General features: G+C 40.0%; 1 protein-coding gene across 1 annotated transcript in view; it reads left to right on the top strand.

The window, feature by feature from the left end:
* Positions 1-26255, top strand: part of LOC116331823 (potassium/sodium hyperpolarization-activated cyclic nucleotide-gated channel 1) — a 67683-nt gene that overhangs the window by 8755 nt on the left and 32673 nt on the right. Inside the window, exon 3 of the mRNA XM_031754631.2 lies at positions 21442-21603. Coding sequence (XP_031610491.1) covers positions 21442-21603 — 162 coding nt within the window. The remainder of the gene's footprint in view (positions 1-21441; positions 21604-26255) is intronic.

Here is a 26255-nt window from a genome sequence, read left to right as displayed (position 1 = left end):
GAAAGTGAAAAAACAGGAACTTTTGTGTTATTAATTACTTTGGTGTAGTATCTATATCCATGGGGGAGGTCTTTATCTGAGGGAAAGCTGTAAAACTAATGAATAAATACAGTTAGAAGTCCAAAACTGATCCTGCCCTTCACATTTCCAAAGCTGTCCAGTGGGCCGGATTAGAGTCTTTGCGTGTCCAATTCTGGCCCGCAGGCTATATATTTTACACCCCTGCTATAAACCAATCGATGACATCACGGTGGCCACATCTGGCTTTTATATAAAAGCTGCTGTTGTGCCCGTGTAAACATAAGCTCCAGTCAGAACTGTGCCTGATTCCTGGTACCCATACTACGGATCAGTGAACTTTTATAATACAGAAAAAGATCATCTTTCTGCTTAAGTACCAGCGAGGCAGCTGACTTTTACAGTGTTTATGGTAGCTTATAGCTTTCTGTCAGTGTGTGCTTTAAACATTTTTTATTATCCTTACTGCGTAATGTGGCATTTGAAAAACAAAACCATTATTCATGCTTCAGTAAAGCATTATTAAAGCTTTGCTGAATACGGTTCAGGATTCTCACACACACATACAAGCACACATACGTCACACAACATACACTGAAAGTGAGCGCACTATAGATGGTGGTTGCTTGGTGTTATTTTCCTGGTATGCACACTATGTGGGAAGCTGATTGTGAGGTTCAGCATAGTTTGCAGACTTGTATACATTGGGAGGATGAGACAACGTTGGACCAGGATAGATGCACAAATATTCAGTGCTGCAAGGTTAATGAGAATCTGCAGTGAGGATGCAGGCAGCCAGTGCAGTACAAAGTACACAGGGATGTGTCATAATGCCTGGCTGCAACAGCAGAGCTTACAGGCCTGCGCTACTCTCAGTTCATCTCTCTCACGTCATTCGTCTTTGCCTCCAATCATTCCGCTGCTTATCAAACTCCGTGGCTCCTTCTTTCCCTCTGGTTCGCCCCCTTCCCCCCAGTTTTCTCACCCTCTCACTCGCACAGCATGTCCTCCTTTGGCATGTTGTCTTTCTTTAAGACATGTCCAACCCCTGTGCACTTAAGAAGATAGTTTAGTATAGAAGCTTGCATCAATTTACTTATTTCACTGTAACCATATTAAACGAGCACACCGAATAATAAAACAACGGTGAATCAGACACATCCACTGGAGATGCGAGAGGGAAGAAAAGGCACTCGGTGGAAACATTCCAAGCTGTCGTAACATGTTAGGTGTGGGATGCAGGATTAGAGCTTTAATGGAGGGACGAATGTAGTCTCCTGCCATTGCAAAGATTTTCAAGCTGTGAACCTTCGTTACATCAGCCATGGGATGGACCCAACTAGTTATTCAGTCAGTTTCTACAATAAGTCATCCTCCAAACTGTACGTCCATCCGTCACTCCTTCATCTGGTGTTTGCTCCCTTCCGCCCTCTTCACTCTGTCACCATCTTCTCCCTCCATCTGTGGAGTAAAGGAGGCTGTTATTGCACCAGTGCGGGCTGGCCATTCAGTCTTTTTTCATTTTTCCATCTCTGCTAATATCCTAGTCACGGTCTCTATCAGAGAAAACCTATTCTTATTCTTTAGGGTTGTTACACTCCTAAAATCTTCATTTTTAGTTCACAAGAGCAGAATTTTCCCATTTAGCGTGATCGATACTGAAACTGTATCTAATATATAAAAAATGAGTCACCTGCAGGTATGTTTGAATGATTTAGCTATGAAATTTGTCAGTAAATACTCCACTTTCCTTTATTAAAAGTGCTTGTGGCAAGAAGGATCCTGTTACAGGCAGTTTTGCTGGGGAGTGGATATTGGGTATTATGGTTGCAGTAAAACAGTTGAACAGCTACAGTATTAGGACCCAGTCAGGACCTGACGTGCCTTATTTAACAACTCGCACAACTGCCAGTCATTAGAAAGACATTATAAACTCCACTTCGATGACTCTGCCTGTGCCAATTTGGAAATGTAATAAAGATGGAAGGAAAATGTATGCAGTGAAAAAAAAATACCATTACTAGTTTTTTATGGCAACAGATATTAAGACTTGCGCAGTGCTTGGTGGCTGAAAAGACGTCTACTTGTACAAGAGTGCATGCTGCTGTTTGTACTGTATCCAGTTGTCTGGTTCTCTGTGTGTTTTCTAAATCATTCATCATGTGCGTGTGCAAACATAATTATTGCAATGTGCAGTACTTAGGGAAATTGCAGTGTACAGTGTGAAGGTCACGTAGAGCAGTAAATTCTGTGTGCTCAAACAATCTGAGTGGGGACCAACCGAGGGGAAGCTTGTGCACTTTTTACACATATGAAAGTAACTACTGATTTTTCATACATTCACATCAGCAGTGTTGGTCAAGTTACTTGAAAATAGGAATTAGTTACTAATTACTGATTACTTTCACATTACTTTATTGATTACTTATTTTCAAAATGAATTAGTTATTTTATTACCTAGTTACTTTTAAAAGCTTTAACTTTAACTTTATCTTTATGCAAATTGCATCAAGCAGTCCTGTTTAGCAGGAGTGGGGCCGGTGGAGGTTTCCCCGGTTCCGCAGCGGTCATGTCAGTAGGGGGGGGGATCCAGGGGACTTCTATGTGAATGTCACATTCCCGTGGCAGCGTGCTCGGTGCTCGTTAAGATTTGAAGTTTAATTTTCCGCTGTAGAAAGAAGTTTTCTTGCCACGCAGAGTGTACAGTGGACACGAATGCTTTTGTCACTTTCTACACAATCAAACTCAAAGTAATGTCAGTACTTCCAAGCTTTAAATGCTGCATGGTCGTACTCTCTCCTGCACTCCATATTATCCACCGTTGATATACACACGTCTGTTGCTGCCACGGACGTCACACGCTCGTACGTCCTTGTCATGAGACACTCTCATAAAATCACGGTTTAGCAACGCAGTAACGCAGCATCCTTACTGGAAAGTAACAGTAATCTAATTACTTTTTTGCAATAGTAATCTCTTACTATACTTGTTACTTGAAAAAAGTAATCGGATCACAGTAACGCATTACTGCCCATATCTGCTCATAAGTGCTAAAAAGTGCAGAGCTAAAAATGTAACTTTCTGCTCTTCTTTTCTCCACGTGCCTAAATGCACTGAGGCGCTGCCACGTGATTGGTTGATTCAGCACTGTGCCATTCACGATGTTAAGAAATCCTACAGCTCATTATTTCCCATAAACAGAGGATTGGGAAAACAAAAAGTCATCTAGCTTACCTCTCAACTATAGCGCCTCATTAGGGAATTATGTGTAATTATTAAGAATTTAACAACTGAGAAAAATAATGAGAAGAGTTATCTGGTTATTTTACACCTAATTTCACATGATTTTTTTTGTTTTAACTTTCAAGGGCATTTTGCCCCCTGCTCCTATTCATTTCTAACCCTGCTTCTCTTATGTTTCTCTTATTATTTCATGCCCTCACAGACACAGAGCTAATTATCCCAATGACCTTAAAGTCACAGTCGTGTTTTTTTTGTTTTTTGCTCTCTCAGAATGTTGGCACCTTTGGATATGTGCTAATGCCAGGCAGATCTTAATGACGTGTATTACAGGGAAACAATTTATATACTATCCTATTCAATGCTGATTTTAGTTTGTTTTATTTAATGAAAATGCAAAAGGATAACATTTTTAAACTGCTGTAGAAAATCCCCAGAGCTCCCAGTGCCACATCTGGCTTATCACAGTCACCAGGCCTCCCGCCAGATCCCAGCTCAAGCAGGAGGGCTCAGGTTGGGCTTGTGGCAACATACCATCCCCCAAGGGGGACTGTACCCTTTTTGAGGGTACCAGACAAAAAAACCAAAAACAAAACAACAAAAAAAAGCCCCAAACATCTGTCATACAATATTTATTGTTTATTGTACCTTTAAAATAGATTAAAAAACTGTTAAGATAAGATAAGATAACCTTTATTAGTCCCACATGTGGGAAATTTGTTGGTCGTATTATGAAAACAGAGCTGCCACTACTCCCGTTGCTGTTATGTGGTCTAAGATATTAAATAACCATTACATCTGTGGTTAAATATGCTTCAGTTTTTAGCATAAACCCCCACTTGTATGTGTTTTATTTGTCATCCCTTTTGCTGCCCTCTTTGGCCAGGTCTCTCTTGGAAAAGAGATTTTAATCTCAGTGATACTTTTTACCTGGATAAGTAAAGGATGGGTCGTGGTGTACGGTACAGTGGAGTTTATATAGTCGTAAGTATGTTTTCAGTACTTGCTGGTAATGCATCTAGATTGCTACTGTTGACACCAGCTTTTCTTCGTGTGTGCTGAGCATCCACATATGTCGTGACCAGCGTTGACTTTGCTGCCCTGAGCTGCCTTCAAGCCTCTCTCTCCTCTTCTGTTACTTTGATCTGTTGGCTGATTTCATGCATGTGATAGTTCAGTTTTCAAAGGTGGCGTCAAAGTGCTGAGACACTAACCAGCTGCTTGTAGGAAGCGTCACCTCCCATGTGCACCTTCACTTTGTCAGCACTGGAGTCACAGACGAATAGTACAACCTGTTTCTGTTACCGAATAAGTCAAATTGTCCTTTTATTTCCCTTCTAAAAACATTTAACCTGGTATTATTAATAATGCACTTTATCTGCAAACACTGCTGGTTCAGGCTTTTTAGTTGCATACTTTAAAAACAAAAACATGTACAGTAGTATCTGCTACAGATGACTGCAGAACGTGATGCAAGTGATCTGATTAATTAGAATCTGCCTGTAGGGATCTGTCGTCCTAAGCAAAGGTGCTTAATTCACTGTCGGTAAATTGATCTGAAAGGGGGGAAAATGTGAGCCAAGCCAACTGACCCGAGTATCCAGTTCACTGAAGAAGAGGCTTTAACTGCATTTCCCTGGCTATATTTGGTCTCCACTGAAATATCCCATGCTATTTGTATGACAGCCTGACAGCATACCCTTTTACACCCTGCCATCTTCAGACAAAATATGTGAACGCACTGATGTTTGTCAGTTTGTGTTTTCATCAGTGGCTTATGTTTCAGATTGATCGGTATGCTAAATTAAAGCCAGAGCAGATCATCGGACCTCTGTCTGTAGCTCATTTCAAATAATGCACAGTGAATTAAACACGGGCTCGCAAACAAACAGCCACGCCAATTATTAAGTCAGAAAACAGCTTAACTTTCAAAGATTAAATATTAGCTAATTTATTTGATTAAATGTGTTTAATATGTCCAAACAAACGTATTAAACAAGACAAAGAAGGTGTCTTTGCTAGATAAAGGATTCTTTATAAACAGCTGATTATTCAACTAAGTACTACAGGCACTGAAAATTAAGATATAACCTTCTTAGTGATGAATAGAAACTGACACGAGGTACTGAAACAGTAAGGTGAAAAAGGCCGTAGTGTTCTGTGAGCCATTGTGTACTGTAGTCTGCCACGATAGCAACAAATACTTTGGTGCCAAAGCAGATTAGTGGGACTGTTTGCAGAGTCCTGTGGACTCGATTCACCTGTCTCAGAATAGGCAATGCCAAGTATTCGGTGCCTTAAGGTCTCTGCCCTGGTGTCATGCAGGGACACAGGTGCATAATCGCACACACACACACTGAAAGTGTGCTGAATCATAAAGTGCTGACTCATTTGTGAGGTTAAAAGAGAGATCATGAAGAGAAAAAGAGAGGAAACAAATAGAGGAAAGCACCGGGGGTGGGGCGGTGGGGGTTATAGTTTTCCATTCTAATACTTTGTTCCTTTGTTTATTGTGCTGACCCTGTTTTTTCTGTAATTACAGCTTGTACAATTATGCAAGATGAACGAGAAATTAAATTGGATGCAGTAATGTCTTTTTTAGTACCTCTGATAAGATACATCGTCCGCCAGTTTGTCAGCAACAATCTTAAATAAAGACAACATGAATCTATAAAGAAGATATACAATCCTTTTATCACAGTGTTTACTGGAGGAAAATTAAAAGGAGCCTATCCTCATCATTACATCCTCTTAGTTTAAGGACGCACAGGCAGTAGTGGTGAGGGACAGCTGCGCTTCTCTCCTCTGTGAAGGAGCAAAGGCACTGGCTGATGACGATGTACAACTGCTTCCTGTTTCCTGAGATTTGATGTGATGTGATGTGAGAGTCTGGGAGTTGTTGTGAGATTGTGTCATATCTACCAAATGTGTTTATTTTTATATGTGTATTTCATACCTGTGAGGCATTTTGATGTATGGATGCTGCTACAGTGTACAGTATTTTTATAATACTTAATGCTGATGAAACAATAGCATGGATAGGATCACTGCAAATAAAAAATAGGAAAACATGTGCACAATAGTATAGTTTATAGAGATGAATTTAACAGCATTAAAGCTTTAAAGGTGGCAGCACCACTGAAAGTTGAGGCAGCGGAAGTTGAACCGTGAACATGTTCCAACTGCTGAGCAGGTGTGAGCTAGCCCAGATTTTCTGTTGGGCTAACTCAAGAAGCAAACATTGCCAAGGCTGCACAGCTGGTTGTTTATATTTAATGTCCCAAGATGAACAGGGGGCATTGATTTTCAAAGCACAAAAACAATCTGCTCTTGCTTATAGGTTAGGTCGAGGACACTGCAGGACAGGAAGACTTTAACACCATACTTTATATGGTGCATCATAGTTTTCTTGGTGCCTGGTGATGTGCACGTCATTTGTCAAACTGAGCCAGCAGCCAAGCAGCAGCTTGTGTGTGAAGTGATGGAGGAGATATGCTGTGAGGCTGGTTGATCAGGCCCCTGAAGATATTGATGAGTGCATTAGCTTAACAGACATTTGAAAACAGAAGATTCACGTATTGCAGCTTTGATAAAACTGATGTCCACTGTGATGGTACCATGACATTTTGACTGGACATTTCTAGTCTGCATTAGGATATTGTTACATGAGAGTCTAGGGACTGCTTGGATCTAGGGTTCTGCCTCTTGAAACATATGCTTTAATGCTTTCTCTTTTCTTAACGGTGGCTCTTTTAGCTCAATCTTCTGTTATGCATTTTCCAAGTCATGTTGCCGATGGACTCTACAGACTTTTACTAAATTGATGACTAATTACATAAAAATGGCAGTGCTATTGTTTTTATGAACTGAATTAAAAATCATAGACCATAAAGCATCTGCAGCATTATTACAAATGAAGAAAGGCAACATAAACATGAAATAGCTACATCCTGTAAATCCAAATGCTGTGTTTATGAGGGGTGGGCAACTAATTTGGGAAACTTGTGGAGAAAGGTACCAGTGAGATGAATTCAGTTCTGCTCAATATCAATTTTATCTCTTTATAAAGTGCCACTGGTAAGAGTAGATGCTACATTTAAGTGATTGAAATGTGAAATCTGCGGCACAAGTGCGCCAACATTTTATCACTAGCCCCAGCAAACATGCTGTTAACTCCATGAACTCCCTCTCGTAGTCTCTTTCACGGCATGCATTGCTTCCAGCTCCTTAATAAACTCTTTGGTTATCCCACGTACAAAGAGGAGTCGCTGAGCTGTCATGGAAACCCCAGATCCAGAGCCAAGTAGAAAAAGTTAAAATTGAAGATGAAGGATTTTAAATTGTTTTCCAATTTGTGTTTGGTGTTTAAGATTTTTAAATGGCTTGGTACCTTCCACAACGCTTTATTTTATTGACTTTCACCCAAGAGAATCCATAAAATCCAAACTGATGTAACTCCTGAAAGACTCACAGACTTCTAAACACTTTGTGTGTTATGCAATTTACTTTTCGTGTGACTTTTTTGTGATATTCTGCCTGTAACCTGCCAAGTGACTGCAGATGCAAATTAGCTTTAAGCTAACGCTGGTACAATGCTTCAAGTGGCAACATTTATGTTAATATTGTACATGGTCCCTTTTCAAATAAAATCAAGAATTTTTTTAAAACATTTTTAAAAAGAGACTGATATCCTAGAGCCACCTTGTTATGATTCGCCTGGAGAGGGGCAGGTTCTCAAATGCTTCTTTTTTTGCGGGGTATGTTAGCGCATTACTCTTTGGAAAACTCCCCATCAGTGAATTGCTTACTGCTTATTGTTGTTTTTCAATTTTTATGGGAAATCAAAGAGCTGGTCTTGACTGCTGCATCCCTGGATGTGTGAAACTTGGTAAAAAGTCCTTGTTGCAGCTTTGCTAGTAAAGGTTTAGCTGTACGTTCTTGCTCTGCATTAGCCAAGTTTTATTGGAGATTATGTATCGGAATTTCAGGAGCAGGACCACGCCTCCAAACACGCCCCTTCCGGTTGTCATCTATAGAGGTTCCCCAAGTTCTGCTAGCTGTTCATTCTCATTTACGTGCCCCACCTTCCCTCCCTCCTTGTTCTCAATTCTTTAACTTCTTCACTCCTATTTAGTACATGGGGATCCGCCAGTCCCCTTCGAGGCCTTCCCCAAACCGCAGCTCAGTTCATGTCCAAGCATTCACCTTTACCTACTAAAATGCTGTCAAACCTAAAATGAGGACGTGGGCCCAGCTAGTGAAACTCTTCTCTGCATGTTTAGTCCCAAGAGTGATTTAAATTGTCATCCACAAACTAAGCACACTGCTTTATCTCAGACTTCAGTCTACATCTTATTAAAAACGTCTGCATTCTGCATTAAATGACTGACAACCTTCATGGCTAGCAAACTGAGATATCTCATCAAAGTTTGTGCTTATTCAAATACAGTGAAGCTGCATTCGCTTCCACAAACCTGCTTTTATAATTGATAAAAAAAATAGCATTCCCCTTTGAAATAACCTGAAAAGTAACCCATTCTGTGAGGAGGAGTTATCAAAGAGGGTTTGCTGGCTGAAATGAGAAAACTACACTTATTTATGTTTAATTGCCATTGACCTCATGCAGGCCGGTCAGGGATAACCAAATGGACCAGATGTAGCTCGGGGCCATACAATTCCCAAGTCTGGTTATAATAAAGCTAGCTAAATTAAGTGCTTAAACAAACAATATTGGATACGACTCTAAACCATGTGCATATTTTCTGTCTAGTGTTGCTAACCATTTAGCCAGAGAACACTCTTCTCAGTCTTCTATGAATTCTTGCTTACAGTGTTTGCACATGTTTATTTGGGCTATCCAAATCAAACTGTTCCATAGCGTGTGGATGGGTGTATTGCTATTGAAGGATCCACACATTTTGTTGGTCACTGGTATAAACACACAAGGGAACTCCACCTTGTACTGCAGAGCATGCTAGGTTTCTGGAGGCGAAGCAGACTTGTTTTGTGTTGTGTGTGGGAGTCGCAGGCTGCAGGCTGCAAAAGAGCTCTGTCACGTGTTTTCATGTGTGACAATGTGCCTGTCACACGTTTCATATTTTGTGTGCAGAGGGCCTTCTACTCGCTTAAATGAGAGCTTGAGCCCTTCAGACATTAAACATGTTAAATGATCTTCCCTTGCACAGACAGGGATCTTCTTAGCTTCGTCTCTTTCTTCCCATTTTCTCACACACAAATACACACACAAACAAGCAAGTCAAGTCCCACACAATAGCCTAATGGACTCCTCCAGTCCAATTTTGTCAAGCAAACAAAAATGAAGGACAGTGCTTCTTCCCCCTCCATGCTGTCTGTGTTCTTGTCCTCTCTGTTTTAAGACAAAGCTCTGACGTTGAATGTAATGTGCCTTGAACTGTGTTCTTGCTCAGCTCACAGAGGGAAGCTCGCTCTTGGCCCATAGGGTGGAAAATCCCAGATTGCACCGCTTGAAAGAACGTTTTCCTCCTTGTTCCCTGCAGATTTAACCAATTTCCCCTTTGCCAAGTCTCTCATTACTCCTTCTGTTGTTAGTTGGTCTTGTTAACTGTAGTAGACTGTTTCCAGTAAATTGCTAGACCATATGGTTTAGAGTACAGAGTTAATTGTCAGGCTCAATGATTTGAAAGCAGACAGAAATGTATAGTGCTCTGCGGCAGAGCTAAGATTCATTGAATCAGTCAGAGGTTTGGTTAAAATACAATATGATGCAACATACATAACATATATAACATATTTAACAGCATACATATAAAAACAGAGGGATTATGGGAAATATGAGATTTTAAAATATGGGTTCTGTTAATAAAAAATACATACGGTGTCATTCCTGCAGTGTCAAATATTGAATTTCTGCAGCTCATAAACAGAACAGCAGGAGGGAGAGGGGGCCTAGGAAGCAGTGAAGTCAGATGAGTTGGAAATAGGGCAGAAAACTGAATCAAAATAATGAACCATCACACTGAAAATCCAATTCAGTTTTATTTATAGAGCACCAAATTACAGAAACAGTCACCTCAAGGTGCTTTTTATTGTAAGGTAAAGAGAAAGACAGAAAAGAACCACAACTATCAATGACGCCTTCTGAACAAGTAATTGGTGACATTGGGAAGGAAAAACTCCCTTTTAACAGGAAGAACTTTGGCAGAACCAGATCCAGGGAGGGGCACTCATCTGCTGTGAGAAGTTGGGATTGCAGGGATTGCATTTTTATGCTTTCAGGATAGGCAGATCTGTAGCATTTTTACTGTGTAAAACTAATAATGTGCTGCAATTACTGCAATACAACAGATGAATATTAGTTAAAAGGGACAATATAGGCCCAACAGTTAATGGTCCATACAGATATTTGACTGATACTTAACAGTGGCGTGTGTTGGTGTTAGTTTTCCAAGTGTTGTAATAAAATCTACTTTTGTGTGCACTGTAATATTATATACTTTCTGTTATGGCTATTTTGTAGCTGAATGACCTTTTTGGTTGTCGCATTTTAAGGAATGCCTGATAGATTCAGGCCCAGACGAGGCTTTTGGAGCTTGATGACCTTAGCGTCTCCTGTTTGGTGTCCTTCATTTTGCTCCTCCAGAGGCTCAAGGACAGCCTGTCTGGGTGCTGATAGTGCACAAGCTCACTTATCTCACTGGGGTATAAGACGTACTCAAAATGGGGATGACCATACGTGTTAAATCTGGAATATCCATAATAAATGTATCTGTATTTCATACTGTACGTCAACATCTCTTGAAAGTTTATTTCACCAAGGTTAGATTCCTCTGCCTTTACGAACAACTGCTGGCTGGTTTTACAGGTCGCTTTGTATCGTAGTGTCATTATAAGCTGTGCACGATGTTCAAAATGTTTTATACTGCTCTGTTGGGAGTACTTCTGCTTATTGCATACTCTGTCTGACTCTTTTCATCTCTTACTGTTGCTGTCAGTCCGTCTCTCAGTTCAGCCTTTTATTTGATATAAGATATGAACGGACATGTCTGCACAGTAAAGACGGCAAGACAGAAAGCGACAGGAAACAGAGTCATGTGTGTATTATATTCAAACTACCAACTGTTTCTGGCTATAATTTATAGTAATTAATACTTCCAATCACCTTAAACCACCCTTCTCTTCTTATACTGGTTGCAGCAGCACCAGAGCAGTGAAATAGAGCCAGCTTTTTATCCCAACAACTGCGGCTTATTTTTTATCATAATTTTGTTTTTGAAAACACATCGTATTTCAGTATTTAGCAAAAAAGAAGTCCTGATTTCTGTTACCCCTCTCTGGAGTTCTGAGTAGAAAAAAGCTGTCAGTGAAAGCAGCTTTGATCTTCTGTCCATTCCCATGGGATATCCCCTCATGGAGACTAGTTTCCCTCTGCAGGGTGCGCACAGTACAGAAAGTTGTCACATGACACATCAAGAGTCCTCCAAATGAACTATGCTGGTTGATTGTTTCTGCAGTCACACTTCATGTGCTGTAAGCCGTGCTGCAGTGTTTCCAGTGTTTCAATAAGGGCAACAAAGTCCAAAGCACAGGCACACTTAACATCAGACTGGTACATGGGTTCAAGGTTTGTATGTGAACAGTTACATTTTTATTGTCACTCGTTGTTTTGTTTAATTTTCACTCGCTTTTTTCATATTTTTAAGGCATAAACACTACTTAAGAACAGAAAAAGATCATGTTGGCGGTTGAAAGATACCCATGTTAGCTCCATTTTCTTGGTTTGCAATCAATGTATGGGTTTGTTTTTTTACTGGAATACTGTAACAGAGGGGCAAGTGATCGGTGTAAGGAATACAGTAGAATACTTTGAGTACTGGTTGGTAGTGATGTAGCTGTGCATGTAGGAAGTATCTTGGTGACATATCCAGGGTCACAGTGAAAGACGAGATGCCTGGTACGTAATGCTACAGTCACACACTGGAAAACAGTGGTTGGAGACCGTGCTATGACCAAGTGTGACCGCGTGCTATCAACTTGTGCTTGTTGTGGTTGTTTCAAACATGGGGACCAGCTCCATGATCATCTGCAGTCACTTGGTGACTTCAAAGTGACTTTGTACGAGCAACTGAATTATGTCTAGTTTCTAAATAGTTTCTACAGGACTGCAATTTAACTGCAAAATGACAGGCACTTTGCTTTTATATATCAACAAAACCAGAAAACTAGTTGGCAACCAGCTGAGTTGAGTCTTCTATTGTGAAGATATGTGTCACAGACAAGGTTTGCTCATCAGCACAGACTGACTCTGGCCACATTCAGAAATTAGATGCCAGTTTTTTTGCAAACGTTTTCCAACTTGTTTAATAGTGACTGCAGTCAGCTTGCCTCCCATCAGGCAACCTTTGCAATCACTATGAAAATATGATCACTCACAGGTTGAGCTGCATGCTCAACCTCTTGGCAACCAGTTGGTTACCAAAGCTGCTCAGTTAGTGCGGTTACTGGGCAACAACAAATTTTTCTTATTCGCAAAAGTATGACCTTCTGATTTTTTATTCTAGAAATCTGAACCACAAAAAGGAAAAATCAGAGCATTATAAAATCTCATTGTAAAATCCAGTTCCCACTGTACACAGCGTACAAAAATAATAATAATTTGAATGCATCATAAGAAAATGCCCTTGGATGGCAACACAATAATACAGTTTAAATATAAATGTCTTAAAAAAGACTAACACCCTTCTTGGACTTATTAAACAGTGTTGGGAGCTGGGTTGTTGACCCTAATCCTCATTTTATCTTCCTCCAGAGCTGAAATTCACTTCCAAAAAGCACTGATTCCTTTTTATATATATGTATACTGATATTGCAAACGTTGCATGGGCAAGAGGAACAGTCTTATTGGCTGCAGTTGTTTGGGTTTTTTACGATCCACTCAACTGCAAAAAGTTTCATTTTATTTGATGCTCTTTTGAGAATTTCCTCCAGAAACAAAAGAAAAAAGAAAAATTGCTGTTCTGTGATCTAATCCTTCATGACTAAAAAACAAAACAAAACCTAAACCATCAAAGATTCAGCTTGAAAAATAAGTGGTTGATTGACAAAATGGTTTGAGAATATTCGTCCTTATCAACCAACTAATTGAATAATTGACCAATCACTATAAACCTGTTTGTTATTGACTGATTCTGCATGAGGAGCGTAACGATCCCTTGATTGTTTAAAGGCAAGCGCCGACACTCATTGCAGACATCCTGTAATGATGCTTTGTGTGCAAATTAATTGATTACTAACTACTGAAGCATTAGGGTTTCACTTCCCAAGAGCTAATGTTGCGGTGGATCAACTTAGCGAAGCATCCTTCATCCATCTGTCATGATGACGTGCTCATGTGCTGAAATCCAGCTGTTTATGTGAATCTAAGCACATATATGGAGGAACCACTATGGCGGTAAACAAATGCATGGCTACAGTATGGACAGGACTATATGTAGCATGTCAGCTGTAGTCATGTAGTCAAGAGATATCTGGAACTAGTTAGTATGATGCTGCTCCACTGCTACTCAGATGAGTAATTATAACATCAGACTGCCCTCAAGGGTGTATGCATTCACTCTTCCATTTCCTGATTTCCTCTTTTATGTTTTTCCCTTCCTAAAACAATCATCCCGAAAAGACACACACTGTTAATGCCATCATATTTTTTTAACCAAGCTTCAGCTGCAACTTTGAGTATGATGATTAAAAAGAAATATATAAAAATCAGTCTAAAATCACATCACCAGGCAATCTCCATCCCTCCACCCCCAAGCGTATTGGGACGGGTGTGTCCTCACTGCACACTGTGATACGGTCCATCTTGCTGATATTTACATGAGCACAGCGGGTCACCCTGTGCAATCCAGTCAAATCCCTCCTGCTCTCACATGAGCACTAATCTTCCCTGACTACCTTCTTAGTACAACCACAACTCAGACTACAGCACTCTCTCTGTCTCTCTTTCACTGCTCTGCTGTGACATTTGCACAGATGAAAAACTTGCAGTCCTCTTTCTTTCTTTCTTTTTTTCTTTCTTTCTTTTTCAGTCTAGCCTTCATTAATGCCGATCTACTGGAGATGCACAGATTGTCTTGACTAAATTAGATTTTTTTTTTAAAAGTCTGATCTGCCAATTCAGATTTTGGCTATTTCTATTTTTACTGCTTTCAGGAACTATATTTGACAGCACAATCATTTTTTAATTTCTCCTTTAAAAAAAGTGTATTTTTTCTAAAGCAATAAAACAATATAATAACATTTGAGGTCTAAATGCTACTCTACTGAGCTTCTTCTTTCATTGATGCATTGTGCGCTTACATTTCTGAAGAGTTGCTCCTTGGGATAATTTGACTGGGAAAAAATCTGATCTACCCTGGTCAATGTGAACACAGAGTAATACTGTGTCAGCATTAGTATTTTCTTCTTTGATAGAACTCTTTTATTTCTGGCCGGGGATTGTTGTGTGAAAGATGCACGCTTCTCTGTCAGCTCATTGTCCGCTCACAGCTCGTTTTTTTTTCTTCTTTTTTCCTTCTTCCCTCCGTCAGCCTTACTTCGTAATGATGATTCCTATAATGATGCAGTGAAACTGTCAACAGACTTGCATAACTGAACAGATGACGTTAAAAATGGGTCATGTGGGAAAACAGTTATTCTTGAGGGCACTAACGTGTTTTGGACAATATGTCCACACATGCCTCTTTCACTTCCCAGCAATTTTCTCATTGCACTGAGTGCACTGAGTTATAAATGCACTGGTGCTGCTGTCCGAGCTATAAGTACTGCTTGTGTTTGTGTACATGATTTATTAGACCTGAGCTGATGTTATTTTGTTACCACTGCTCAGGTTACAGGTACAAATCAATAGAACATTCATCCATAAATACATTTACTTGTTGTCCTAATGCACCATGCCTGTCCTGCGCAGAGCAGGCTAATATAAGCCCTGCAGGAAATTTCTAGAAGAATGCGCATACATTAACTGCATACATGAATCCCTGCAGACTCTGGGACTGATGTCTATATAATTACAGTAAAATTTTTTAAAAAAAGGCTTAGCACACAGAGTGGATCACCAATGCTGTCCACCCAGAGAAGATCATAAATTTGATCCCTGTGGGTCTGTGAGCTTCTGCCCCGGAGGACGCTGCCTCTGCCAGTGCATCTGTGAATGGTAGAGCGCAGATTAAGGCAGAACAGAAGTGTTGAGGTTATCACGCTCACACGACCAAAATAGACGCAGAGCGGGTGAGACAGCGGGCAAAGCAGCTCGGCTTGCGGTGAAGTGTGATGTGCTTAGTGGAAGAACAAGAGAATAATGCTGACGGACACAGAAACGATGGAAAGCAGAGCAGATGATCAGCAGCGTTCCCATGAGGAAGATCTCCTTGGACAGAAAGATTGTGATCGACAAGTTCCGAGGGGAAGAGTTGTCTAGTTAAATGTGCGCACTGATTGGCTGGTAGTTAAGTTGCGAGGTGAGGAAGAGCATCAGGATCTGCTGCGATATCACACATCCAGTTTGAGCCCTTCGCTTTCACACATTTACTGGTGATATTTGAGGCACGTTAGCAGTTGTATTTGATGCTCAGAAATTTGCATCTGCTGAGGTCATGAGGGTACATTCAGCATTGGTAGATTAAATATGTTGCAGAAATCATATCAGAGTGGGTGCACAGGAATAAAAAGAGAACATTTGTGATTCCAGTAGAGGAAAAAACATCAGTGGCCCATTTTTTTGTTTCGTTTTGTGTGCTTCGTATTAAACTGGAGACGCTTCTGATTCACAGTGTCGCTGTTTTAGCTGCAAATGTCTGCGTGTGCAGTTCTTACTACAGTTCTGCTCTAAAATCATACAGTTCAATATGATTCTTGAGACTTGTTTTTATGTGAAACACTTTGGCTTCTCTAAGTGTGTCAGGGCTTTGTGTGGGATGAGTCCGTATGGTGAAAATATTTTGTTTTCATAACAACTAAATGATATCTGGAAGAGTAACTGAGGCTGTGATTTTTTTTAAAATAATCTTTTGTCTACTGTCTTTACTGATAGCTTAGAGATGAACTGCATGCAGCAGTTGGAAATAACAACTGCTTAAATAACCTACCAGGTTATTTGGTGAATTTCTATTTAATGCTACTTTTTACCTTCAACGTTTTATGTAAATTTTACTGATAATGCTGCTATTTTTTTAGTTTTAAATGCATGCATGAGAGCCTGCGGTGAAGAAGCAATGATGATTTAGGGGGTTCTTTACTATAGTAATAGATCACCGCTTGTTTTCTGCCTGTGTTAAGATCCTATTGATCACTATGTGGCTCTTAATTAAGTCTCTGTCTCCAAATTACTGCTGGGCCTCATTACCTAAATGTTCCTCTGCATTGAGATTCAGAGCTTTTTATGCAGCCTATGTACTTGCACGCATGATTTGGCAAGAACCAAGTTACAAGCATAACATTGCTAGAAAGGCTTTTCCTCTCCTCTTACACAGTATCCCAGTCTGTATGATAAGCAGATCTGCTGACTGATTAGCGTCTCAGCGCATACAGTATGTTGCCTGAAGCTCTGAAATAATGCCAGCTCTATTTATATTTATTTATTGCTGAACTATACTTACACCAATGTGATTACACATTGCACATTACAGTCATGGGATTTATGATTACTTCCAGCAGGCTGCTTTTCTTTCAGAAAGAGAGAGGGACCGGCATTGAAATGTTCTTTTGCCTATAGATAATATAGAATGTTGCTCATTTAGCCTTACATGCTGTTGCCTTTTTTAAATAGACCAAGCACAGTGGGCAAAAGCTTTTTAGCTTTCAGAAGAGGAAAGGCAGTAAATGAAAACAGGAAACTTGCAAATTCCCAGTGAATTCTCATTATGTCACGGTATGATTTTTTAGAATCCAAGTTCAACTGTAATTTCGTGATTAAGCAAAACCAAAAGAGATCCAGCAGGAGATTTACAAGATGATGCTAAGCAGGAGAATTCCAGATTTTCCTGGAAGCAGTTTTGTTATCCTTCAATCTAATAGCCAGTGGTGGATTTAATCTCCTCAAATTAGTCCCATGCTAATCCTCACTAACCTCAAACAGAGGTCACATGTCCAATTTGAAGATGCATAAAGAACAGTTTGTAATTGCGTGTTTCAGGCCCACAGCTTGATGCTTGGTGATGAGTAGTTCTCTTGCATGCTCTCTTCTCTGTGCATAGGATTCAAAATGTCTGCCTACAGTGCATACATCCACCAGACAGGTCGTTGTCGTGTAAGCAAGAACTCTCCGTGCCATACCTTGTGGGCAACACTGATTTGAATTATAATCCCTGCAGTATTATGTATCAGCATGCTACCTTACATAAACATATACCTGCAAAGTTTCGAAATGTTCTCTGCTCTGTTCTAACAACCCGTCAAAATGATGCAGAAAGACCAACTGCATGAGCGACCTACTGGCTTGACAGAGCTAGCGTGTGACTTTCTATCACTATCATATCAAATCTTGGCTGTTTGTCTCCAATGTATTACAGGATTATGCTGACCTATGCCCTAATCCCCAGTCAAATTTAAGCTTGATGCACTTAATTCTAAGCCTATATTTTGCCAAAGCCAAACGAGAGCATTGGATATGCTTTTGGCTCTGTGTCAGCTCTACCTTACCTGTGTTCATGAGGTTTATGAAAACGTTATAGTTGCTCAAAATGAACTCGGATCTGTCATATGACATTTTTTTGAGTCTAAATTTGGTTTCAAATGTTTATCTCAGAGCAGTTCACTGCCACCGAACTGCAAAAACTGTCAGTTTTGGATCTCAAAGCACAGAATAAACTTATATTAGAGCAACATTTTTCAAAGATTTTCCATTCAGTTCAATTTTATTTATATAGTGCCAAATCAGAACTTTATATTGTAAGGTAAAGACCCTACAATAATGGAGGGAAAACATGAACAAACAAACCTACACCATAGGCTTCAAGTCTTTGTGAAAACAGACTTATCTCTTAAATGGCAAACACTGAGCCTTGAGCTCTGTAACCACTCTGCACTGGCCGATTTATCAAGATTAAGAAGAAATTTAGACTTTTTAAATGCTGGTCTGACAAAAGTTGAAGCATTTTTAAAGAGTTTAGTAAATGGATCAGTTTGCTTCTTGCCACAATGACAAACGATTTGTTTCTTGCTTGCTTGCATAGTACATTTTATAACTCACGCCATACAGTAAAGTCCTCAGCTGTAATCACTTTTTTTATTTGACCAGCTGTTCAGCTGTTGTCAGAACTCTGGTGCTTTTATTTTTAGATCTGGATTGATTTCCCTTACAGTAAATGTTGAACAGAACACGGGCATATATTAATCACTCCTCTCCATCAGCGGGATGCTCAGACACACTGCTGACTGCACGAAACAGAACGTTGCTGATGGGTGATCGAGTAGGTGCATATTAGCAAATTGAAGCGCGTAGTTTTTAGTTGTGACACATATCCTGAGCAAGGGACCGGCTGTCTGCTACATGAAAGCTTTGCAAGTTGTGTGTTTTCTTTGTCTGCTTGAGTGAAACAGACGTTCAAACGTTCAGACCTACACTCTCTGCATTCCTTCCTTTGCCCAATTTGATACAATTCATGTTTTCTTAGAAGCCTTACAGTGAGATAAAACAACAGATTACCACAAAATAAGAAAGAAAGAGGCCGTCCAACACAGTTAGTTCTCGAAAGAGAAGTTGGATGATCGAGTATGTGCAAATGCTTTCTTTTAATTATGAGAAACAATCTGTAAATGCAATATGGAGACATTGTGTTTGTATTAGCAGAGTGCGCTTCAGTGAACCATCTCACACAGTTCAAATTTATCCTTACATATCTGCACATCACAGTGAAGGTTATCCTTTGTAATCCTGTGACCTGACCAGCGATCTACACCTGCAGCCTCTTCTTTAAAACCCTATTTGAAAAAAACAAAACAAAAAAACACTCCTGCCTTGTGGCTACCTCCTGCCGCTTGCAGGCTTTTCAAAGTGATGCCGCTGAAATGCAAACCCTAATAAACTCCACATTGTGTTAATGAGCATCTACATCATTTCCTCTCTGGCCTCTCTGACTCAGCGTGACCCAAAGGTCACAGAGGCTTTCCAGCAAAGTGAGACGGTCCCTGGGAATTTGTGAGACCTCCCTGTAACCATCGCACGTCATAGAAATGTACCCAAAAAACTTCATCCTTATTTTTCACTCTTTTGCTTATGTATTAACTGAAGAAAGAAAGTAGAAACAGAGTGATCAGCCTTTTCCTATTTCTGCCTGGTATGAGTCATTTGCAATTCAAACAGGGCCCACTACTTCCTGTTTTCTAGTCTTGTTGCAATCCTTCAGGAGCATGTACCTCCAGAAATAGCTACCTTTATCACTTCACGGCTACCTTATGCTCTGTCGCTTTCCTTATTATGTCATCAGGCTGTATGTAAATATGCATGCGCACATAACAGAGGGAGAGTGAGTTCTGCTAAAATAAGAGTACAGATATAGGCAGCAGAAGAGACACTGGGTGCACTGAGACAGCCGTCCTGTAAGCTAGTGGCTAATTTTAGCCTTTCAGGGCAGTGCACTATATCTCCCCATGGATGAGTTGAACCATAGAGGGATCTGAGCACCAGCTCAGCCTCTTGTTCTCTCCTCTGTTCTGTGTGCGGACACTGTCCTTTATGCAGAAAGGTTACAGGGCAGTCACAATAGACCGGGATGGAGAGATGAAGATTAAAAGAGCCTCTAAAACACCTGGGGTTTGGTGGTGGTGGGGGGGGTTTAACAGATGATTTTGCATACAAATGGCAAAACTGGTGCATATCAGCACAGCTTGAAGTCCATGCTCTTGCAGATCTTATTTGGGCTTTGATCTGATAGAAGAGGAACTAAATTTTATGCAGTAGTAGTAGTGTTTTTGTTAATGTTTAGGTGCACACAAGGACAGAAAAAGACCATAAATGACCAAGGTTTTAGATATAGAGATAACTATACTGGTGTGTGTTGTACGTACATGTTTACTTACCTGAAAATCTTTGATTTCTTGTGTTATATACAAATGTAAACCTTTGTCAGTAAAAGGAAACCCCCGAAACAAAAAGTTCATCAGTTCTCATTTAAAAAACAAAAGCGAAGCAGCTAAATTGCCTTTATATGTATAATAGGCAGAACAGGTAATGTATGGGGAATGGAAAGACATAACTTAAAATAGATAATAATTACCTGAAACGTTTCAATTCAACAAACTGGCGAATGGGGCAGGTTTATTATGCAAAACGAACCAGTCTATTTCCATATTTAACTTTTTATTTTGGGAGGGGGCGGGCGGGAGGAGAAATTGAGCTACGGTGTGAGGAAGATTATGGAATAACTAACCTGGAAATAAGTAATGGGTTTCTGATGCTAATGAGAAACTCTGAATTAAAGCCACAGCCAACCAGGCGTGAGTCAATTCTCTTCGGCCAGATCCGACGTAAATGAAACCGTTTTGCGCCGCAGACATGCTTACTCACCCCGCTGATGACTTTCTATTCTGAAACTTTCGGGCTCTGATTAAATAGCCACACCAGCACCGACACCTTTTCCAGCTCACAGCATTGAAACACACTTACGGGCTAATTATTCCAGAAGTTTGCACTTCCCCTCATCGTTCACCTCACTTGCTCTGTGCTACCTACTCTAGCTCTATGTGTCTCCTCTACTGGTCAGGCTTTTTTTTTTTTGGAAAGCAGCCATGTTCAGTTATGAAGAGCTCAACATCTGTGAGTGCAGAGATACGTGCACACACACACACACACAAACACACGTGCGGGCACACACAGACGCTGTGGCACCCAAACTCTTTGGAGGACAGACAGGCACACTGTGCCCTCAGCTTCAAAGGTGACTTTGTACTTTTGTGAGCGTTTTAAGTGTTTTTAATCTTTTTTTAATCTTTTTGTGTCCCTGAAATACCAGTGCATCCAACGTTTGAGACTCTTACAGATCTAAATCTGGGCCGCTGTGTCTGTGTTGCTTACTGAAGTTCATATTTCTTCATAACACTGTGCTTGTATTGGATTTACGAATGTCAGAATTTGAGTAAATGTTTTGGCACAACCAAGCAGATGCTGATGAGGTCTCTGTCTCTCCTTTCTTCTGTCTTTCTCTTTGGCAGATTTTCCATATGACCTATGACCTGGCTAGTGCAGTGGTAAGAATATTTAATTTGATAGGTATGATGCTGCTTCTGTGTCACTGGGATGGCTGTCTGCAGTATCTGGTGCCTCTGCTCCAAGACTTCCCCCCTGACTGCTGGGTGTCCCTAAACGGTATGGTTGTAAGTATTACACACTCTTCTCTTTTGTTTGTTATTTTTGGATTTTTACTGTATATAAGTTGTACAGCAGACTCGCTGTTTGACATCTGCCACATGTCAAGCCTGTGGAAACTATCTCATTCCTATACAGCAGTTTTCTAACTCTTATTTTTTAATCAAAACCATAAATGAGCAGATGTGATCAGATGCAGCTAGCTAACAATTTAAAAGTGCAGGGGTTTGTTGAAAGGACCTTTTCTAGTTGCACTGAAATGTGTCCAGCTTGTTTTGCCCTGTTAAAATGAACTCGCTACATCATTCTAATAACACACCTGTACATGGCCCTGAAAAATGGATAGCATTCTCAGTTTTATCATGTATATGAACAACATGAAGGCAGAGACACAAATATATTTTTGCATTTTTTTGTAGCACAGCTCTAGTTAGTCCTAAAATTACATTAGATTGTAACAGAGAGAGATTATAGAAATAAAGCAAAACATTGTTAAAAAAAATGGCAGCAAAGTGAAACGTTTGTCTTGTTTGATAGTGATTTGGTCTCTTTGGTATTTCTTTAAATTACCACCCATAGACTTTATAAACAGTCATGTGAAAAATAAAGTTTTCACAGTCCTGTGAAAACCTCAGCACACCTTTACTGCTTCACTAGGTAAGCAAATGGCAGGAAATGCACTTGTTTAATTGATCTTCAGCAAGTGTGACCACCTCTATAAAAAGGTTTTTGCTGGCCTGGAGCATTCAGCTGTGTGATAACACACGCCTCCCACTTCTTAAGAGTGGATATCCCAGCAAATTTATCCTAATGCTCAGAGACACAATCTGAAAAGTTACATCTCAAACTCCCCAGGCCTCAGTTAGCATGTAAAAGTTAAAACTGGAAAGGTTGCCAGGAGGAAGCTTCTTGTCTCTAAAAGAAACATGGCAGTATGGCTTAGGTTTGCAAAGGTTCATCTTATCAAGACATGGTGAAAGGTATTTGATAATGCACAGCGCCATATTTGTTGAAAACCAAACACGGTGGTGGAAGGGTGATGATTTGGGCTTGTTTTGCAGCTACAGGTATCCTCCAGTCATTGAGTTGACTGTGAAGTCCTCTGTATACCAAAATATTGTAGAGTCAAATGTGATGCCATCTGTCCATGCAAAGCACCAACTACAACAGAATGGGTGAAAAAAAAGAAACAAAGACTTCAACCCGACCTTGAATAATCGTCAGCTGGTGGTCTTTTCACAATGTCTGCTAATGTTATAGTTCCAAAATAGTTTCAAAGTGAAAGTTGCAGCAGTGGCACCTCAACGTCATTGTTAGCCCTCCTAGCAATAGAAAGTTTCTCTTAAAGAATTAATATAACTAGCTCTTTATCACAATAACACAAAATATCTCATCTCGAGTGTCACTCAAAACCACTTCCTCTTCCTTTTAAGTCTTTCTTATTACGACTCATCCCACTGAACTATTCAGCTTCAGACGAAAGGAGGAGCATTTCTGTATTTGTCAGACTAATATCAGAGACAGGATGGGGACACTGCGTGACATTGTGACATTGTCCTATGTGTTAAGTTCACCATCCCACATATCAAATAGAAACAGTAAATAACTAAAAAGTGTTGCTGTTTTTTGTTTGTGTGCTTTTTTAAAAATATCCCCAGTAATACTTGTCTCTGTATGTGGAAAAGACTTTGTGTTCACTAACACGTGTTAAACATATTAGTTGTCATTGTTAAAAAACAAACGAACAAACAAAGACACATGTATTTCATTTCTTCTCTGCAACGATCTGATCTGTATTTCTCACGGTCTGGTTACTGCCGTCATACCGCAGCCAGTTTAAACCAGGGACAGGGAGATGATGTCGGTGTTTCAACCATGGTTGCTGAATTTGTTTAAGTTGCATAAACAAATACATGCAAACCTCAATGAACTGAAACAACGTCATTAAGGAGCATGGGCCAAATATCCTCCACAGCGATGTGAGAGACTAATAACGTCATACGGAAACAATCACTTCAAGTTATTGCTGCTCAAAGTGCTTCTACAAGCTACAGAATAATGGGGTGCACCGAGATTTTCACAGCAATGAAAGCTTTCCTTTTCACGACTGTAAAAATGTAGCATAATGTAACACATTACTTTGTGTATTACTGTTTTTTGTATTACTGATTGTGACTGTAAATGTAACAGTAGAGTGAGTGGCAATTCTAGAGTGTTTTGGGGCCCTAGGTGAAAATTCACAGGGGTCCGTTTATCATTGACACCAGCAAAAACATTGAACGATCATCTAAGGTACTAAAACCTGTAAGTCTCACTAAAAATCCAGACTTACAGCTAATAGATGAGATTTTACATGATAGGGGGCTGTTAGCCACACTAAGTATTTATAAGTCTGTCAATAAAAGTATTAATAATTTGAGGCCTAAACATGCGAGCTTTGTTAAAACTGGCCATTCATTATCATCATTTTTCATTCACTTTTAATCATCACTCACAATCTATTATGAGCAGGTCAAACGCAATATAAGTGTCTTTTTTAAATTCGATTACAAAACCAAGTCTAGCATGATTTTACATTTGAAAATACATGCTGATGTAATCTTTGTAGTTATGTGTATCAATGTATGAAAAATGTAAGCCAGTGTGTCCCCTGTGTACAGTAGACAGCTGGACAACTGGACAGTGTCAGCACAGCTTATGTTTGATTTCTTTGGGGACTGTCCCCTCGTTTGGACTTTTTCTGTATCTTTCATCTTCCCTCTTCTCCTCTTGAGTTGAGGTCAAGCGGACTGTGCTTGCCCGTCTCGGACTGATGTGAGCGCGTGCGGACCTCCTGGATAATGCTGATTGTAAATACTCCCCCGCGGAGCTCTTTTGCCGTCTCCTCTCCCTCTTTCTGTGACAAATATTTCTGTGCTGCACGAGCGCACGAACTGTTCAGAGGCATCATACCGGAGGTGCAAATGTCAGCTTTTCTCAACGTCACAGCTCTCATCTTTACTTCGAGGCAACGAGTTGCCCAAGTGCGTTCGATACCAGCTAGCATGTGTTATTCATCCAAACAGACATTATCCATCTCTGTTTGCACCAAAGGAATTTGTACTGATGTAATTTCCCACAGAACTGTCACAATTCATCCTTGTTAATGGTAACTACGGGCGAACAGCTCCTCAGTAACCCAGATTCTTAAACTTCCTTTTAAACGGCAACACTCTGGGTTCATAATTACTTGTCGCTGTAAAACTTAATGATAAACATCTCCTTGCATGCACGCTGCGTGTTGCTGATCTTACTGAGAATAAAGCAGATACATCCTCCTTCTTCTATGCAAATCAATATCAAAGGGAGATGGTGTACAAGCCTAATTTCGTGCCCCCTGTGTGGCTATAGCTGCAGACTGCAAAAATTGCCTCTAAAACAAATAAGGCATAAATCAGTGCTAGAAGCCTGTGGGTGAGCTGTTATGACACTAAACCCTTTCTCCAAGCTGTATTCACTTGTATGTAGCTAAAACATTGCAAAGATGGCTTTGTATGTTTGGTTTACACTTTCTCTGATGGGTTAGCTACTTGCTGGTGAATTGGAAATTACATTTGTGAATGATATGCAATACTGTGCTGTGGAAAACTCTCAGGGCATCCATCATTTCTTTATATTTTGCTAGGAAAATGGGAAATAGGTGCATTGCTTGATTGAAATATGCACAAACATACACAGAAATACAGTATATAATTAATATGTCGTATGACCACCGTTATTCTTCTGACGCATCCGAAACTCTCTCAGGCAGCTTTCTTGATATTTGATATTTCTTTAAGCAGTCTTCAGGAATAGATATCCAGGCTTCTTGAAGCTCTTCTTTGGATATTAACTACCTTTTTGTTCTGTTCTCTGTTAAGATGATCCCACACTGCTTCGGTAATGTACCGGTCTGAGCTCTAGGGAGACCAATCCATTGTGTGTTTCCCCATCCTGATATGCTTTTATACTGTATCAGCACTGCGTTTGGGATCATTGTCTTTCTATAAATGAAGCCACTGTCAATCAGATGCTTTATGCATGATATTGCAAACAAGCTCAAAATCTGATGGTACTTTTCTGCATTAATTCCATCGCTTCCATCAGATTACCAACACCACTGTTGTACCTCTCTCCTGACCTCCTCTTGCAGTCACTCTCAGGTGGCTTAACAAACAAAACAAATGGGAAAATCCCTTTAAAATGGCCATGTACAAATACTGTGCGAAAAAGCAGCCAATGTCCAAAGAAGAACTTTCGTAAAGCGTGTCAAAGAGCACTTTTAAAGATTGGAAAATAGTCTGGCTCCCAGGAAACAAATTATAAAGAAATAAAGGAGGCGTCTGACTTCTGCACAGTGCTGTATATTATTTACAAATATTCATACAAATTTGCAAATCTAATTTGGGTCATCAAATATGTATTTGTCTGTAAGTAAGGAGGGCAATTTTTATCCCGCTGAGCCGCTTACAGCTGAACCAAATTCATCTTGCCCTTTAAAAAAACATTAAGGAGCATATGAGTTCATCAGTGAGTGCCAGTATTATGTTTGCTTTTACATTTAACCAAAAGCAGGCGTCCTACACATGATAATTGTTACTCTTTGTCAAATTTCTATCTAAACGACAAGGCTAAGAATGCT

The sequence above is a fragment of the Oreochromis aureus genome, linkage group 7, assembly GCF_013358895.1.
Source record: "Oreochromis aureus strain Israel breed Guangdong linkage group 7, ZZ_aureus, whole genome shotgun sequence".
In the NCBI taxonomy this organism is placed as follows: domain Eukaryota; kingdom Metazoa; phylum Chordata; class Actinopteri; order Cichliformes; family Cichlidae; genus Oreochromis; species Oreochromis aureus.
The sequence above is the reverse complement of the archived record's forward strand: the minus strand, read 5'-3'. Positions and strand labels throughout refer to the sequence as shown.